Source organism: Heterodontus francisci, chromosome 32, assembly GCF_036365525.1.
Source record: "Heterodontus francisci isolate sHetFra1 chromosome 32, sHetFra1.hap1, whole genome shotgun sequence".
NCBI classification, from domain to species: Eukaryota; Metazoa; Chordata; class Chondrichthyes; order Heterodontiformes; family Heterodontidae; genus Heterodontus; species Heterodontus francisci.
In genome coordinates this window covers 35755836-35776166 of record NC_090402.1, presented here as the reverse complement: position 1 = coordinate 35776166, position 20331 = coordinate 35755836, and the positions used below count along the sequence as shown (strand labels likewise).

Genomic DNA, 20331 nt, shown 5'->3' with positions numbered 1-20331 from the left:
AGCTATGGCAGGCACAGCTCCAAAACAAACATACCCACTGAAATTCTTCCCTCACTGTTTCAGGATAATGTTGCACATAAGCGCAGGGAGCAGCAGAGAACCTGTGGGGGACAAGCACGCCTGCATCTCCTGTGCCCTTTGGAGGAGACAGTGCTCTGCATTGGGGGAAAGGCTGTGACTGAGGCTGTTCCCTCTAGTATCACTGAGAACTTTTAGGATGATGGTATGTTCCTGCCTTATGCCCCTTCTCAAATCCTATCTCCCCCTTATCCTGCTATCTGGCATGAAATACAAGTTGCAGTCGATGTGACCATGGAGCTCTTGCTTTCCACCCAATCCCCTTCCCTCATCCCAACCCACCCCCATCTGCATTTCTGTTTTCAGATACCCAAGATTTGCCAGTGCAGCCTCATCATGAAGGGTGAGAGCAGCAGCCGACCTCTGATGAAAGAGCATCGTCACTTGATCTGCTAATCGCCACCATCAGTTCAGAAACTAGCACAGCACGTACCTGAGAGAGTAGTATAAAGTCACGATCAGCATGTGGTGAGTCACCAAAAACAAGTGGATTGCAGCCAGGCCAGGGGGAAAGGATAGTGTGTGTGCCAGTTCAAGGGAGGGCAAGGTCACTGACCAGTTCCGCAGCAGATGACTCAGATGAGGACTTCAGTGGGTGTACATAAATGCTGATGGGCATGAACACCGAGATGCTTGTCATTGTTAAGGAGCATGGAGGAGTCCAACTCCAACTTGGCACTGGGCTTCATGTAGAACGTGGAAGTTGTAGCCAACTCCGTGAGAGCACTGGTGGACCTAGAGGTGATGTGCATCTGGTGGCCAATGTCTCAGCTTCCATTAAAGCACAGGCAGAAGCCACCCAAAGTCTGAGTGGCTGCAGTGGAAGCTCAGACTGAGGTCATGAGATCCATGCTTGTTGCCATGCAAGCCCAGTTTGGTGCCCTACAGGCTTAGATTGCTGTCATCATGATTGTAGATACCAGTGTTCAAAGGGGCACACAGAGTCTCCCAGCCATCCAGAAATGTGTCCTCTAACAGATTATTAAGATTGCTGAGGCACCAGCCAGGAGACTGGCAGTGGCTCCATGGAGTACAAACCTGTTGTCCCCTCTTAAGATGACAGCATTCACACTCCGACCATTGTCACTCTGCCAGTGCCCTTACTGTTGCCTTTCAGCCAGTCAGCCCAGACTGCTGAGGTGAAGCCCTACAAGGCCCAGAGCAGCTTGAGGTCATCCTTCAAAGCCATCTGTAGCCTCCCCCAGTGAAAGTCAGCAGCCTTCCACCAGTCATATGAGCATATTCAGCTGAAAGTGATTGAGAGGTTGTTAACTGGACCTGACAGTCCAAAATGGCAGATTGTGCACCAAATCAAGGTGATAGGCTGTTTGACATCACGATCCAGCCCCCGTACATGCTTCTGGTGTATGCACAGCACGTCTGCATGAGCACCCTTATAGTCAGGGCTCGCTATGCTGGAGCATTCTGGACGACATTTTTTGAGTTTTGGGCTTCTGTAACAGCTGGCACCAAATTTAAAAAAAGAGTTTTGATTCCTCTTTAATTTTTTGATGATTACCAGTTATGTCACAGTACTACTAATTTCCATATTCAAGATTTAATCATGTAACATGTAAACTGGTATTTTTCCTCCACTGTCCAATTTTCTCATCCTCTTGATTTGAAGGGATTGACTGCCGCTGAGCTACGGGACTAAAGGTGCCAGCAACCTTCCAATACACTGCAATACTTCATGTATGAGTAAGGTAGTATATTTAGTCGGCTATTTAGTTGTTGGGAGAGGCACTGATTTGCTCAATGCTGTCCTAATTTAATGTTCACACATTTTCACTTTCTGGCAGAAATCACTGAACAGTGATCGGGAGCAGGGATGCTCACTGATTTTCTTTCCTTCCACCTCAGTCAAAGGGCTTGGTGCTCATTTTAATTCATTTCATAAAAGCACCCAAGGGAACTGGCCAAAACACCTGAGAAATAAGATTTCCTGCTCCAACTATGCAGAGGAGTGAGAAATAATGAGCAATGATATCTGAATCTAAAAGTAACATTTGCCAGCCATCTATAGTAAACATTAATATGTTAATGTGTAATGAAGCATCTGAGTCTGATATCACATGTCCCAAAATAAAAGCACGTAGTAACACACACGTAAGTGTCACCTCCTGTGCTTAATAAATATGTCATTGCTATAAATAACCTGTTTTCTCCAGTCGTGATATCATTGTAACTCACTTGACCTAGATAATATGAATATTTGAATTCATAATAGGCATAGTGGCAATCTCTCAAACAAATTACTTTAGATGCTTACAAATGAGTGTATGCTTATTCTCACATATGGTTCAGTGCCAACGCACTGCAGTCATATTGGCTGATATTTGGCAAAGATTTCTTCATACCATTCACAACTGTTAAAGGTACAGTATTGCCACTGATCATCTTGCTCATTAGTAACACAATTTGTTTTTCATTAGTCAGTTGTCCACAAGTGTGCTTCGATAATGCATTCTGACACAAGCTCCTATGGACAAGAGCGCAGGTAACTGCCTGAGGAAGTGTGAGTATGCGTGCATGCAAGCACACTCACACATTGTTTTCAAAGGCTGGAGAAAGCACCCAAGGGAACTAGCCAAAACACCTGAGAAATAAGATTTCCTGCTCCAAATATGCAGAGGAGTGAGAAGAGGAAAAAGATCCAAAGCCTGAAGATTACACTTTGATATCGTATCAGATTCCTCTGCCTGTCACTTTCACAGAGGTATTTAAAATAAACAGGTCAACAATTCCATAAAATAGCAACAATAGGAAATTGATAGGCAGAGTGTTGTCTAAAGATGTTGTACAGTGTAATTTCCAGATTCAAACTCACATCACTAACCTGTGTGAAACATGCAGCTGGGTCTAACAAAACAGTACAAACTCAGATTCATTTTTAGTAACACAGGTACATTACAGAAAGACCACCGGTCCATCAGGCAGTGGTCTGCAAGGAATGTCCTCAAGGCCCTACGGGAAAAGGAGACGGGGGATCCTGTCGGATGGTTCCGCAAGCAGACCGCCAAAGTCATTTGGCGGAATGCCTCTTCACCAGAACTTTCAAACAAGCACCAAGATGTAGCTTGGCTGGTGGTGAGAAGGGCCCTCCCCGTCAGATCCTTCATGCACGCCCGAAACCTCGCCCCCTCTGCACAATGCCCCCGCGGTGGCTGTGGTGGGGAAGAGATGGTTGCCCACCTCCTCCTGGAATGTGTCTTCGCAAAGCAGGTGTGGAAAGAGATGCAGTGGTTTTTGTCGAGGTTCATCCCAAGCAGCTCTGTAACACAGGAGTCTGTGCTCTATGGGCTGTTCCCAGGGACGCACACCGAGACAAACATCAACTGCTGCTGGAGGACTATCAATTCGGTGAAAGACGCCCTTTGGTCTGCTCGAAACTTGCTGGTCTTCCAGCGCAAAGAGTTGTCCACGACCAAATTTTAGATTAGAGACACAGCACTGAAACAGGCCCTTCGGCCCACCGAGTCTGTGCCGAACATCAACCACCCATTTATACTAATCCTACACTAATCCCATATTCCTACCAAACATCCCCACCTGTCCCTATATTTCCCTACCACCTACCACCTACCTACACTAGTGACAATTTATAATGGCCAATTTACCTATCAACCTGCAAGTCTTTTGGCTTGTGGGAGGAAACCGGAGCACCCGGAGAAAACCCACGCAGACACAGGGAGAACTTGCAAACTCCACACAGGCAGTACCTGGAATCGAACCCGGGTCCCTGGAGCTGTGAGGCTGCGGTGCTAACCACTGCACCGCCAAATGTTGCAGACTGGCACATTCCAAGGTCCAGGACTACATGCTGAGGGACGCACTAAAGCTTGGGGCAGCCACAGCAAAGGCTCAATGGGGAAAGACCACAGTGTAAGGTCCCTCCCACCAAGCTGAACTGAGGGGTTGGATTCATGGGAAACCCCTCGAACTGTATCGGGAAAATTTTGTGTGCTGTAAATGTAAAAATGTATATGGCATGACAATGAAATGGAAGGGTTGTGAGGCAACTCATAATTGTATAGAAGGAAACTGATCACCTTTGCACTGTTTGTATTTTTTGACTTGATGCTGTTTTAAACTGTTTGGGAATGTAATTTTTACAGATTTTTATGAATAAAGTATATTTTGGAAATAAAAAAAAAATCATTCCTACTAGTAGCCGTTCTATACAAAATGCTGATTCTTGAATCAATCTATTAATTTTGCAGTTTAATTGCATGATTCCACTTATGAATCACCAGTTGAGAGGGGGCAGCATCGAGTGTATAGATTCAAATCTGGCCCAGATAGATGGGAAAAAGCCTCTTCTCTGCTAGTTTTTAACAGTTCTATGTAAAACTGGGTTTGCATAATATTGAATCATGGGTTAGCAACACAAAACTAAGGATAACTCTGGCACTGGATGACATTACTTGCCTCATTCAGGGAAACCACAAAGATGACTGGTGTGGTGAGTAGAAATGTTGCACTGTGCTGGCTGTGGGCTGGAAATTGGGCTTAGTGCAGATTATTTCAGCCTTCATTTGATCCATGCCATACCTGATCTGGAAGTGCTTGCTCTTAAAAATGGGAAAAAAGGAAGAATTCCCAAAATTGACTTGGCCTACCTTGATATAACCCTAATATCACCCTTCTTAAAGTAAGGGGGAGACTCAAAAATATTTTCTTTAGAATGCATAAGCCAAAGGTCAAGGTACTGGTCTGACAAAACAGGCTGTGAGCTTTAGGAATTTCCAACCAGAGCCCTATTAACTCCCAGCAAACACGCCTCAGGATCTTCCATGATGTGTTATGGTGGGACTGACATATGAGGAAAGATTGAGTCGGTTAGGATTATATTCGCTGGAGTTCAGAAGAGTGAGGGGGGATCTCATAGAAACCTATAAAATTCCAACTGGACTTGACAGGATAGATGCAGGAAGGATGTTCCTGATGGTGGGGGAGTCCAGAATGGTGGAATGGTGGGGTCATAGTCTAAGGATACGGGATAAACCTTTCAGGACTGAGATGAGGAAAAATTTCTTCACCCAGACAGTGGTGAGCCTGTGGAATTCACTACCACAGTACCACAGAAAGCAGTTGAGGCCAAAACATTGTATGTTTTCAAGAAGGAGTTAGATATAGCTGTTGGGGTGAAAGGGATCAAAGGAAATGTGGGGAAAGCGGGAACAGGTTACTGAGTTGGATGATCAGCCATGATCATAATGAATGGCGGAGCAGGCTCGAAGGGCCGAATGGCCTACTCCTGCTCCTATTTTCTATGTTTCTATGTTATAAGTGCTCATAGGAATTATATAAGATTTTGGGTCAGGATTTTCTTGTGGATATGCTGGGAATGTCACATGCTTAGTTTTCACAGATATTGAAACAAAGCTGTCAGGCATTACGATTGATTTTGCTTGTAGAATACTAAAGGGTTACAGCCCTGCACATCCTAGCTTTGAGTTTCCATCATTTTTTTTTGGTTTTAATAGCACAATCCAGCTAGCATTGGCCAAACCGGTGCAAAAGATTGCAGAGTTTTAAATGCAAGTTACAAAGTTATATTAACTGTAAATTGGGGTTCCCCCGACCTTAAGCACTATTTTAAACAACTTTGCAATGGATGCCAGCCCTGCCCACAAAACTGGCCATGACACCACCTGCCCACCACCGCAACCCCGCCCCCACCCTTCTCCCCAGATGGAAATGAAGAGGTTGGCAGCTTTTCGCCAATTGCATATGCTCAAGGAAGTTCTTCAGAATCACAGAATTGTTACAGCACAGAAGGATGCCATTTGGCCCATTGTGTCCGCACTGGATCTCCAAAAGAGCAATTCACTCCGTTCCATTGCCCCCGCCTTCTCCCCGTAACCCTGCTGTCATGCTAGGCCCCCGGCTGCCAAGAATGAGGCACATTAATTTTGTCATGAACATTGATTTTAAACTGTTACTGGAGTGAAGAAAGGACTTGTTAAACAGATCAGCCATGGCTGGAAAGACATTTGCATATTAACAGACAGTGTTTGGAAGGACAAAACAGCCATTCCCTGACACATTCAACCCACAATGGACTTTTGATCACCAGACATTGAAGGGGGGGAGCTTGCATTCCAGGTTGACTGCTAATATGGCCAAATACACAAATGGACATGGTCAAAATAGCTAGTCACATGACTAACTTGCTGGGCAACCTGAGTTTTTTGAATTTGTACAAACAGTTTGGGCAGAAAATCTGTTTGCTCCTGGACTAAGAAGATCTCTCCTGGCTGGCTTGCCACAGCCTCCTGTCTGCTCCCATCTCATTCTCACAAGCCTCTGAATCCACTGAAGACACATAAACCCCAAGAGAGAAAAGTCTCCTCCAGCGAACAAGGTTTAAAAAGAATACTGGGCCCCAACAAAAAGCAAGGTCTACCTACAATCAAGGACTCTACAGTGAGCTCGAAGGACCGTAACAACTCTTCAGATATTGCCTCAAACCTTTCCACTTTATTTCTTCTGCTCTCTTCTGTCTCTATTTGCATGTGTGTATCGCATATGCATGCTAGCATGGGCGCATCGTGTATCCATAGGCGTCAACCGAATTCAAGTTTAAGTCTAATGACATTTCACCTTTCTTCTTTAAATTTAAGAAAGCCTGTTTGTGCTGGTTTCTTTTCCTTATAATTGGAAAGCAGTGAACAAGGATTCACCAAGGGGGAGCTAAAAACACACGGTGTTTTAAAAATTAAACCTTGTTACGATAAGGCCAGGTGAAGGCTGAGAGGGACCCCGTGACACCTTTCTCGCCTGGTCGTAACACTGCACATTCTTCCTTTGCATATTACAGTCCAATTCCCTTTTGAAAGCTTCAATTGAACCTGCCAGTTCTTCAAACCGAACTCTTTTTTTTTTGGCAGACAGGCGCTAGTAGGCACGGTTTAAAAGATTCTACATATTAACAAATACTGAATTTACTAAGGAACTGACTAGTGTACACCAATGAAACTATTAAATGGTCCAGTATATTTTTATGTCACGTTCAGTGATTTAAAATCAGATTAATCATAGGTGGAGGATCAGACATTCTTACCAAAAATCCTCCTTATGTGTAATGTCCATTTTTTCATGCTGTGTTAATAAAACTGCACCAGCTCAGCACTCTTAAATACATCAATGAATATCTTTTAATGTAAAGGGAAAATATTATTACATTCTATTATGCTGACCGATTACACTGGTTCATGGAAGATTTTACGTTTGTGATTATGCAATAGGTTTGGCTGGAAATTTGAACCATAACTTCACTATGGAAAAACAATGCAATTTCAAGCACAGTTTTCACCCATTTTCTCTGATTACAGCCAAAGTGGAAACCATATCCCCAGCTGTATGGTACCGTCAACCTGTAATCATGTCAATGAGGTGAACCTTTCTATGTGTAACAGTGGCTCTATTATTTTTCTATAAAGTACTAAGTTGAAATGACAAGTGAAATACTAAACGCTGGATGAATATTTTGTGCTGACTAACATTGGAGATGTTTGCTCAATAATCTAAAGTGATAGTTTATATATCTAATGAGTGTTATACATATTAATGTAAAGATTTGTCAATTCATCTGGGTATTCTACTTTTCATTTTAATTGAATAATTTTCTTCCACAGTTGGATTGAAAAAATACTGTCCTTTTTAAGTGCCTCTTAAAGCTTTATTCACTTTGATACATTTTAACATATAATAGCACAACAAAAGCAGAGTGTGTTGTACTGTGCAATGGATTTGCAACTAGAATGTTGGAGCATAGTCACATCATTACTAACATTATAATCATGGGGGAGGAAGGCAATTTTCCACTCTTGGATGATCATCATTGTCCAGAAGAGATATTGTCATTTGATGTCATCTATGCAGATGTCAAAAAACTGAAAATGCTGGAAATAACCCGGCAGGTCACGCAGCAACTGTGGAGTGAGAAACAGAGTGACCGTTTTCAGGTCACTGGCTTTCATCAGAACAGAACCTTCTAACAAAAGGTCATCAACCTGAAACATTAACTCTGTTTTGCTTACCACAGATGCTGCCTGACCTGTTGAGTATTTCCAGCATTTTCTGTTTTTATTTCAGATTTCCAGCATCTGCAGTCTTTTGCTTTGGTATGGAGATGCCATTCTGATCAAGATACCTATCAGAACAGAGAACTAATAGGTATGTCAGTGGTGAGAGAGGGAATATTGAGGACAACATTTATATTCAGTATTGGTGTTAAGGTTTCCCAAGTCATATATGGATTGGATGAAAGTTTTTTGATAAACTGTCCAACAATAGACCAACCTAAGAGGAGTGCACAAGTGTGAAATGTTAATTTTTCACACTTTGTATCCCTGGACTTATTGATTGGCAATTTGGTGCCATTTAGTACTGAATTATAGTACATTTTGTGTCATAGATATGTGGTCATTAAGACCTATATAGAAATTTTCCACACTAACTTTAATTATGTTTCTTATAGTCAACAGAGAAATGTGATTTGCATCCTGTCCTTCTGAGCTGGGCTCTAAACCTCAGTCTTAAATATATATGAATGGATACCATTTTGAATCCATTAGGATATTCATTCTCCCGTACTCTGTTTCCATTTTAAAACTAGGTACAGTCAAAACTCCACAAGGCAAAGCAATAATGTGTCTTTAAACCAAATTGCTGCTAAACTGCAGTGTTGAATGCTGGAAACAAAGGCAAGATACTGCCATGGTGGAAAAGGTTTTGGTGGATTCAGTGCCTGCAGCAGCCCATAAGAACCTGCTTTTGAAACACTGTACTGCCATTATACTGAGAATTAAGGAAGTTTACACACCAACAAGTGTTGTAATTGTTCAGAGAGCAAGCTTCTGCAATGTGGATTTGGACTTTTATCTTGTCTTTTTATGAAAACATAAGATAAAAACAAATTTGTAACATTAGTCATGATTGATGGTGCAATGATGTAATTCCATCCCAAATGAGGCATTCCTTCCTTGCATCTTAAGATTACATAGAATTTTACACACAGAAACAGACCATTCAGTCCAATAGGTCTATGTCGGTATTTATGCTCCACATGAACATCCTCCCACCCTTCTTCATCTCATCCTATTAACATAGCCTCCTATTCCTTTCTCCCTCATGTACTTATCTAGCTTCACTTTAAATGCATCTATGCTAATTGACTCAACCACTCCATGCGAAAACATGGTAGAGCATATTTGCAATAAATGTTACCATGGCAACCCTGGCACTTTAAAATATAAATTGTTAGCTTTTTATAAACATTAAACTTTTCAGCTGCCACACAAAGATTCTAAATAGGCATATAATGGGGAAGTTAAAAACATCTTAGCATTAAATAGTGGATGCTTTACAAGGATACACCCACACATCAAAACCTCTCATTAACCTTTTGTCCCTCTCATAAAAATGTTCCATTAGAACTGCTGTCTTATGTCACCCTTTAAACCTAACCTATTAATGAAATAAAAATAAACAAACTGATAGTGTTAATATTGTAAACTCCAACTGTGATTGAATTTTAATCTTAAAAATTGCTTCAGCCATGTTTTGGAATCTTTGGGAGATAATTTAGAATCCAGAGAGAATAGTTGAATTGCAAAGTAATGTAATAAGTGCAAGTGATAATGAATGTTATTTATTTGAGTGTAAAACTTTTTGAAATGCACTGGAAAAAAGAAAATATATTATCCTCCTCCACAACAAAAATGACTGAAATCAATCCTAATGGCACAATATATAGTTCTAACAGTTGGTAGCACACTTGTATCAGGTGCAAAAGGTTGTGGGCTCAAGTCTCACGCCTGGTCTTGAGCATAAATATTTTGGATAACACTACAGTGCAGTACTGAAGAAGTTCTGCATTGTCAGAGGGGTTGTCTTTTAAATGAGAGATGGGCATAAATGCTCCCATGTTGTTATTTTGAAGAAAACCAGGGGTATATCCTGGGGAAATGTTTGTCCCTCAAACAACATCACTAAAATATAATCTGGTCATTATCACATTACTGATGGTGGGAGCTTGTTGTGCACAAATTTCCACATTTTCTACAACAGTGACAATATTTCAAAAGTACTTCTTTGGCTGTAAAGTGCTTTGGAACATCTTGTGGTTGTGAAAAACAGTATATAAATGTAAGTCTTTCATTTTTTTCTTTCAAGATAGAGAGGAAGCAAAATACAGCAGCTTTGGATAACCATGTTGTATTGATGCCAATCAGTTTTTGCAATGGGATTTTTGATGTAATGATGCAAGATAACCGCAGCCTGCTGTGGCAAACTAATGAGCATTCAATATTTTTCCAGTAGTGAGAGACTTCCTGAAGGAGATAGTCCCACACCACTTTGGTTTTGCTTTGTTTGCAGTTTGAATCAGAACTAATACAAAGCCAAATTTTGAAATAAAAGCAAAATACTGCAGGTGCTGGAAATCTGAAACAAAAACAAAAAGTTCTGGAAATACTGAGCAGGTCTGGCAGCATCTGTGCAACTCTTGAAATTTCGATGCTGAAAGCAGTTGTTCAACTGACGGCCTGAATTATTTTCAGGTTTATAAAGTAGAAAACAGCTGACTAGATAAAAGCACATGTGAATCTTCGCTCTCTGGGGCTGAAGAGACATTTTGCAAAGCTACACCCATATCACTGACATTTTCAATTAAGTGCCACTGTTATGTAAATATGGTGAGTCACAGCCAGCTCCCTCACCTTATCTCTCAGTTGAATCTATCAATTATCCACTCCAGTTCATTTTTGTCACAGAAGTATTTTATCACTATTTTGGTATTAGACTAACAAAAATGTCTCAAATGCTCAGGAGAAAAATGTCATATTTTTCCAACTTTAAATATGACCCAACTAAATCCCAAAAGATTTAATGTGACATTTTTGGAGATTTTTCACTAAGTTCAATGAGAGTTTATGGGACTTTTTCAAACATTTTTTCAAACGTTGTTATTCTGTTTTCACAAGGACGAATACAGATGAAGGAGGCCGATTGGCCCATCTAATTCCTCCTCCTTTAGAAACTTATGGGTCCTACCTTCCATCTATTGTCTCTTGACGAATTCCAGAATGTGGTCCTTTATTACCTACCCTGAAAACCATTCCAGGAATTAATCATTCTTTTGTGAAAAGAACATGGCTCTCACATCAGACTTGAATTTGCCTCTTACTCCTTCATACCTGTGCTCCTTTGTCCTACAGTTGCACTTTAACTTGAAGCAGTGTACAAGATTAACCTTTTCTTTTCCACTTTATATGAGATTTCCTCTCACTTGTCTCCTTTCAAGGTTGAAGTCTAAGTTTTACTAACATTTCCTTCTACCTCAGTCCTCTGACACTAGGGATTAGCTGCATGGCTCTTCCCTGCACTAATTCATGGTCTGGTTGTTCCTCTGTCTAATTAGGAAATGTTGAATCTCATCCATGCTCTTGTGAAGGAAAGGTTAATGTTACCTATCTCACCACTGATCTATTACCTTTATAAATGCGGGGTACGGGTATTGGTTGGTACACAGGATTAGACACCTATAGGGCCCGTGTTCAGATTGTCGACTGATAAGGTGAACCTCATCTTGGTCTGTTAGCTGTAATGTTCTTGCATGCGATGAGTGGGTGTGGGCCTGTAGCATAAAACTGTCCCTAATTTGGCACCAATTGGCAACTTTACCCAGAAAAGCTGCAGAATTGCTGGTGTGGGAAATGGAAAATATTACACTGATGGTGCAAAGAACAGTACAGCACAGGAACAGGCCATTCGGTCCTCCAAGCCTGCGCCGATCTTGATGCCTGCCTAAACTTCCGGGCACCGTAATCCCTCTATTTCACTGTTCTTTAACGCCAGTTTTTTAAAAAAGCATCTATCCGTTTCCCCTCGTCTCCTCCGTCCCCGCCCTTCAGCTGTGAATCTCGTTCAGCTAATCAGTCCCAGAGACCTTCACAGCCCGGTTTGACATCCGCACATACGGAAGAACAGAATCGGATGGGATAGTAATTGCACTAAAATAAACCGCTGTGTACTTGTGCGAATGCAGGATGGATTTCATACATCCATGAATACATTTTTTTGTAGTTTTTTAAAGGCAACTGCAAACCAGATTGTTTGGTTTTCAATTATGCAAATTAACAGATGGATCGCCTGGAAAAACTGCTTTGTCTAGTTCAAAATTGTGGAGATGATTATCTCTACTAGTGGAGATGACTGGACACTGAGAGAGAGCTGGAATATTAGCTAATACAAAAAATACCAGCCACCTCCCACCCTTCCAGTTGAGGGACACTGAGGCCACTCATGCGGTCTGGATAGCTGCTGAATATAACCAGGGGTTTCTTCACTTAAAATTAGAGTGACATTTCTGAATTTCTCAGTCTCCCATCTCTTCTGCACTTTCAGCTGACGAATCGCCAAGACTTGAATGGAAATCATTGTGCTTCCATTACTCTTGGTGGAATACCAGACACTAGTTCTGTAGGTCAGTTTAGTTTTTGTTCTGGTTATTTTATTTCCATAAACCTACTTAATGGTGGGGATAAGGGAAAAAACTGGCATTATTGGGTTTAAATACATCCCTAATAACACACATTATTCAGATTTAAAAGCAGAAAATGCTGGAAATACTCAACAGATCGGGCAGTACCTGTGGAGAGAGAAACAGAGTTAATGTTTTTTTTAGATTAGAGATACAGCACTGAAACAGGCCCTTCGGCCCACCGAGTCTGTGCCGAACATCAACCACCCATTTATACTAATCCTACACTAAACATCCCCACCTGTCCCTATAGTTCCCTACCACCTACCTATACTAGTGACAATTTATAATGGCCAATTTACTTATCAACCTGCAAGTCTTTTGGCTTGTGGGAGGAAACCGGAGCACCCGGAGAAAACCCACCAGGGAGAACTTGCAAACTCCACACAGGCAGTACCCAGAATTGAACCCGGGTCCCTGGAGCTGTGAGGCTGCGGTGCGCGCCACTGCGCCGCCGACCTGAAATATTAACCTTGTCTCTCTCCACTGATGCTGCCAGATCTGCTGAGTATTTCCAGCATTTTCTGTTTCTATTTCAGATTTCCAGCATCCGCAGCATTTTATTTCTGTCCGAGTGTTTGAATTTCCCGCGTTGAGACAGATGAAACCACTCTGAAGTCCTCTTCTAAAGGGGGAATTTAAGGAAAATCCCTCCCCTCCTGCTCAGCCGGTGTCAGCGCCACCGAGCTCGTTAATACAAACCGAGAGGGTGTCGGAATCTTGCTGTTAAAGGGGGAGCGTTTGCCTTTTCTCTGGGTTCCATCAGGTCTATTGTTTAAAAAGCGAGGCTGACTTGTTCTCTCGGTCTTCTCCCCCTGGGTGCCCTGAGTCTTATCTACAATGTGGCTGTGCCAGCGGCTGACAGGGAAAGCCCATCTCAGCGCGTCGCCGGATCTATATTTATATCCTGAGCCGACTCCTCCTTTGTTTCGGGAGGCTGGGGCTCTGAGGGAATCGTTCGGTTTGCCCCGTTAGTTCGAGAGGCTGTGCCTTTCAGTTGCGCTCGGGTCTGCAGGAGGTAATGAGGGTAGAGAAGGAGGAGGTGGGGAGAGGGTGCGGGCACAAGTGAGGGTAGAGAACCCGATGTATGTTTGCGCCGATGGCCCCAAATTGTGCCATGTGACTGTTGTCACGACCCATGTAACCAAATAATTTTTTGTTGCTGTTATTCATCCACAACATGTCCTTTTCTTATGGACAGTTGGATTGTCCTGGCACGTTCTGTGTATAGCCACGGTTTCAGCACTGTTCTCGCTCTCTGGACCAGACAGACTTGTCCCTCGGTGACAGAGGGTGCAAAGACGAGCCCTGTTCGCCTAAGGTTCAGAGAGGGTATTTCTCACAAGCCTTTTCCTTCCACCTCCACCCCACATTATTGAGTATATACTCAATCTTGTGTGGTTATTGCAGTCGGAGCTATCATGTGCTGTGAAGGAGATGCATTTGACAATTCCTAGTGTTGGGTGTTTAAAAGAGCTCCTTCTTTTTACCGGGTTTCCCACCCCCAAGCCTTGTGAATGTGATTCAGTGTTTGTGATGGTTACGCCTCGGTTACATCACGCCCACTTAAAGCTTCCCCAGTGAAAAGTGCCAGGGCCGCAGCCACAAACTGTTGCTTTGGAAATGTTCACGCACATTCAAGACCATCCGCTTAAACATTTCCTCGCCGCCCAGGCGCCAAAATTCACAAAATGTTGCTGAAATGTGGAACTCCGAAGCCATCAAATTAGACTGAGCAGCCACCAATGGGGCCCACTGCACCGAAGAATGGGGGCATATTTTTACACTGCGACCCGATTAGAGCCGACTAGAAGGAGCCGGGAGGCGAACACGCGTTTCTGTTTTTGTTAGCAGCTTCTCCTCAAACGGGAAAACTAGTTCCCTCGCTTTGAGCGAGCGCCTGTTTGTCAACAAATCCCCGACAGCATATATAATCAGTTTGGCTTTTCTCGCGCACAGGTCAAAAGCTTTTCCAGCAAGCCGTTCAAAATAAACAAATACATGACACCAAGCGCGAAAACTGAATGGTGCAGCCTCTAGCTGGCAATTCATTCCTAAAACGCGAGATCCCTAAATATCATCGCGTCTCCTTTATTTTACCAGTGGCTCTGAATCCCTTCTGCAAATAAAATGTGTTGCATTCTGCTGCTAAAGATTCCAGCGTTTCATTTATTAACTATTAAAAGCGCTATTTTAAAACCAACCGCTCCATTGGAGCAGATGTTACCCTGTCGGATCCTGCAGATAGCAAATAGATAATTTCAGTTGCACAACTAAAAAAAAAACGGTTCTCACACTGATGTGCAATTTATCTCCCGAATCTAAATAGATCTAACGTAAGACCAGAACAGGACCTGGAAAGTACCAGACTCTTAATTGGGACATGACATCATTGTGGAAAGTGATGAATATCATGTCTATTTTTCACACACTTGTTTTAAAATGAAGCGACTGGTCAGTGTCGGGAGGGGGGGGGGGGGGGGGCGGGGGTTGCAGACTGGCTTTAAGGTGGATTTTAACGCTTGTCCAGCACGAACTGCATTCGCGCCAACTGCTCCAACACACGCTTTGGAATGAACGGCTGAAACATGAGAAAAATGCCACAGCTCTGCGTGTGAAAGGAGTTTGGACCTGTGGAATGCCGCTGTTTGTATGGTCTGAGCTGATCTCTGCCACACAACGGGGGCGATGGAAATTTTAGAAAAAAGGAAACAGAACGCGAGGGACAGCAAGAATGCAGAGGAGAGAAACAGGGGGAAAGAGCCAGGACACTTATTTTCAGAGATAGTATCACACAAGCGCAGACGTAAACAATAATGTCACATTGGAAACAGGATTACACATGCGATGAGATAACATAACAGATCATCTATCTACCTCCCAAATGATTCCGTGAATACGCCTGATTAACAAATCAGTCCAAAGCGCCGACCGAAAATTATGTTACAAATGGGACTTTTTTTCTCTAAAATTAAACTAAAATTTCACTGATACGTCAAACCTCTATTTGGCATTTATTGCAAGATAACTTTTACACGCCGTTTTTTGAGGGGCGCGAAAAGTAAAATAGTTACTGCAAGCCCATAGTAACCAACAGGCAAAGACAGCAATTTCGAAAAAAAAATTCTCTCTGCTCAACCTTTGCTAAATTGACCTTAAATGAATGCATCGAGTGTGAAAGTCGAGTCTTGGAAAGAAAGAGAGAGAGAAAATCTCCAATTCCATGCTTATTTAGATCGAGGAGAACAAGCCTTCGCCGCGGTTCTCGTAGTACGGTTTGTTTTTCTTTCACTAGTTCAAGGCAAAACATTATGCCCGGTGTGTGTGTGTGTGTGTGTGTGTGTGCGCCTGCCTGTGGGATTCTGTTAGCTGGGGATTACCGCTCTCTGTTGGCTGGGATCGGGATCAAAAGCGCCGAACACTTTCACTGTTACCGCGGGCAGAACGACACGCCTCACTCAAATTTATATCTTAAACCATTCATAGAATCAGGAGTCTTAAAGTGGCACCGTTACGCAGTGTGTGTGTGTGTGTGTGTGTGCGAGTGAGAGAGAAGACGAGGAGGGGGTGGGAAGGGAGAAAGTCACATTAAGCAAGAGGTGTATTTAAAAAAAAGACAATCATTTCATGGTTATAGAAGGGACAGCAACTCATTCACAAGGTGGGGGTCTATCGTTTTGGTTCACGATGTTAGCGATTAGGGTTGAGCGTTGGATAAATATAAATATATTTAAGTTAACTGTAATATTCATGTTGAAATTTAGTTGAAGATAACGTTTTTCTATTGCTCTGTGAGCAAATGAACTACACACACAATAATAAATGCAAGATTATTAAAATGATTAAAACAGACAGAGCAAACAAACTTGTGCACAAAAATAAACCCGCGTGTTAGAACTATTTACATGTGCAGAGTTACTTTGACATTTTAGGGATTTTTTGCGGATTGCAGTAAGAAACGTCTGGCTAGGTAGCTGACACTTACCTACGATGACAGCTGGAGATCGCTGTCCCCCTTCAGGTCTGACCCTCACTTCCACAGTGAACCTCTGCCTGGGCAGCTCACTGCTCGTTCGGAGGCGCAGCTGGTTCCCCTTCCCGGTGAAATAGAGCAATCTGCCCCGGCGGTGATCGTTCTGTGCTGCCGCCGGCGGCGGCGGGGACGGCGGCAGCAACCGGAGAGGGTGGTCCGAGGGGGGTTGGGGCACTGCCCGCTTGCCACGGGGCAGCCTCGTGCCACACGATCCCGGAGAGTCCGCCCCGGGGCCATCCCGGTGACCCAGGGCCAGCAGGAGGGCACGTTTGGATCGCCGGAGGCGACCTGCCATCTGCCCGTCACACTCCGACCCCACAGCCAGAGCTAAGACGCAAAGAGCGGGCAGCACACTCCAAACTTGCATCTTCTTTCCAGTCAAGTCTCTCGCTTCCCTTTCAAGTCTCTCTGTCTCTTTCACTCACTCCCTCTCTCTTTAGACTCTCTCTCTCTCTCCCTCTCGCTTACGAGTTTCCTCTTCTGCCGCCTCAATCACAATGATCCGCTACACAGAACCTGTTTTCTTAATAAGACACGACCCCTTTCCTTGCCTCTCCCCCTCTCTCAAATACGCACTTGAAACAGAGATGGATAAACAAGAATATGCTAATTTATCAGCCTGCACCAGCTAAAGCACCACCTTCCTAATGTTCCCATTCAAAGGATTCTACTAATCGTAAGGCTGACTAATCAATCAGTTTGAAAACACCAAATTTCCCACTTGGATCCCTCCACAAACAGCTTTAGGTGCCCTGACCAAGATACACACAGCGAGACAGCGTTGGGTTTATTTCAGACTTGTGACTTTCACTAAATGCAAGATTCAGTCACAATTCCAGAAGGGGAGAAAAACTTTTATTTAAAAAAAAATAAAAATAAGTTATTAAAAAATTGAATTTAACGTGAGGTCGCACCCAGTGATTTTGTGAGACTTGCTAATCCTAAGGTGACGTTTTCCCTTTACGTGATGTCTTCTGTTTGAAAAAAAAAGCTTCTTGTTAATTTTTTTTTTGCATTCGCGCGTTTACAATTTTCGTCGTCCGGGACGGTGCGTGGTTTTTGGCTGATTTTTAGCCACAGGTGACCGGGGAAGCTGCTGCCTGTTATGTATGTGTGTGTGTGTATATAGAGATGAATGTGTGATTCGGGACGGTGCTCTGGGCTTTAGGTGCACACGAGCTCCTCCAGATGTTATTGCCTGGAAATTTCACTTCAAACACGCCGATCGGAGCTCCGTCTGAGAGCGCTTTCATCCGATCGGGAGCAAGTTTTGGGACTGAAAGGAAAGGGAGACCTTGATCGGAAATGCTTGGGTTTCTTTTTTTCAGGTGAAAGACGCTTTTCACTGAAACCATGCCTCGCTTGGTTTGACCTCAAGATGCTCTGAAATGCTGAAAGAGAAAGCAGGCGGCCAGTGGGATATTATCCGTATTTTTTCCACCTATTGCATTCAAATAAGATTTATATCTTTAATATAAACTAGCGAGAGAGATAGAAAAGGGAGAAAATGCAGTTTTCAGGGAACTCGATTGTGAGGTTAGCCGGAGCTTTAGATTTGTGAAGTGTCCCACATAATCCGATTACTGGTGAGCGAGTAGAGGTGACGTGAGGGGGAAGTAAACAAGGAATAAATCGTTCAGGGTTTATCTTAAACCTGAATAGCAAAAAAAAAAGCTGGGTTCTGTATTAGTTTGAGCTCTCTGGTGTTCTAAAGCGGCGCCTTTTTTTAGAACCAACTCCAACCTCCTTCCCTAAAGGTCGACCTAAACACCGCAGTTACAATGAGATTGCACTGGGAGCATTGGATTCTCCCCACTGTGTTAAGTGCGGGACTTTGTAATGACTTCCAGAGCTGCGGCTGGATGAGACCTGCCACTGAGGTTGTGAGTTAAGAGCACTTGTAAGGTTTGAAGGCGCTGTGGTGTTGGACCCTTCTCCGGGTCCTCCTGCATTGCATTGGTCAGACGTGTGTTCCTCCCACACTGCCAGCCTCCAATGTACACGGAGAAATGAAACGAAAATTAACGATAGCCAATGAGGCTTGCGTCATGTTACAGTGTTTCTCCCTGCTACCTAGACCAGGCTGAAGGGACGAAAAGTGCTGAGATTTAGCCGCGGATGGAGGGAGGACAGATATTGGGGATATTTAATAATGGCTCGTTTTGAGAGTTATACACAGACTTGTGTACTACACGTATTTTTTCCTGATGTCCAATCGCCCGTGTGAGAAAGTAACGGCTCCCGCCTCAGTCAATCGGTCTGATCATTACATTGAACTAATTTCGTTGCACACCAGTAATTCGAATGTATCTAAGAACGAAGGTGCTTCCTTCTTAACTAGGCTGTCATTTTTTCTGTTGAACTCTGCTGCAGAAAGGATTTGTACTGGACACATTCTAGAATGATTTTCTAAATAACGGTTAGTTGCCAAAGTTTGTGCAAAACCTATGCGCAGAAGGTGTACTGCGAGGGGAGCTATTCTTTTCAATCCTCAGACTAGCTTAACTTAATTACCGCAACAAATAAAGTTTATCAGTGCGGGTTTTATTCACGACTTATGGAACCGATTGTCAAGTCGCACGCATGAGTGCTTCAATAATTTATATCTCCTGACATAAACAAGAAGGAGCAATTTGATTTCCTTCCCTCTTAACTCTTCACATCTTGCCCATACAGGGATGCAATCAAACGTTCGAATCATCCGCATTTCAAACTGGCACTTTACATTCTGACTTTAGAACTTGTTTCAATGTTACTTTTACATTGGCTATTGTGGTATCACAGATGCAACAATAACATTTATTTCCCAGTCTAACATTTAAAAGAGCGTTCGTGATATGATTAGAGCAAAATCGAATCGTTTCCCGTGGTGACATCTTATACTCAGTATGAAGCTCATGTTGTTGCATAGGATTAGCAACAAGATTGTGATTAATTTCACTTCGGTGCCCTTTTATAAATGAAATGGTTTACAAAGAATTCTCAACTCAGTGGGTCATGTTTTGTTTAGATGTATTTCTCTCCAGTATAACGGAGATGACTGCATACGCTCAGTCAAAGTTACACTTGCTCGTGAGTAAACGATCAGCTGGTGCTAATGGGGATCTTCAGCACGAAGTTCTCAACAGCACCTTATCATTGCCAAAGTCCGATTGAGAAAGAAATAGTTAATAATGGACAAGGCTCAATAATTGAGCAATCTCTATAGTATATACTCCACAAGCTCGCTACTTTATTATCAAGCAATGCTCCAGCAATTCGTAAAATGTGTTTAAACAGCTACATCGCTCTGTTTCTAAACGCCACAACTTATTTTCATCAATGTTTCCATCTATATTACTATCAATAAGAGAAGTACGGCTCCAGATCTCCCACTGAGCTATCTAACGAACTAACCGAATTAAACTCCCCGTGCCCCCTCATTGTGTCCGCTTGGTGCAGTCCCCGCGCTTTTTCTGGCGGTAGCAAGTTGCTGCTGATGGATACAGTGCTGCGCTGGGGATGTAATGATATTACGCTCCGCATAGGCTGAGCTCATTGAGCTATCTCAGTGATGAGTAGGCCTTGACTGCTCACTGAGTTGATCATTGATTTGAAAGTGGCCGGATTCTGAGCTCTCCCACGCACATTTTTAAACGGCAAAACACCGAATGCATCCCCTCTTAAT

General features: G+C 43.0%; 1 protein-coding gene across 1 annotated transcript in view; it reads right to left on the bottom strand.

The window, feature by feature from the left end:
- pappaa (pregnancy-associated plasma protein A, pappalysin 1a) overlaps positions 1–17087 on the bottom strand; it is a 316273-nt gene extending 299186 nt beyond the window's left edge. Inside the window, exon 1 of the mRNA XM_068012691.1 lies at positions 16617–17087. Within this exon, the coding sequence (XP_067868792.1) occupies positions 16617–17031 (415 nt within the window). The 5' untranslated portion in view covers positions 17032–17087. The remainder of the gene's footprint in view (positions 1–16616) is intronic.
- Positions 17088–20331: the final 3244 nt, after the last annotated feature.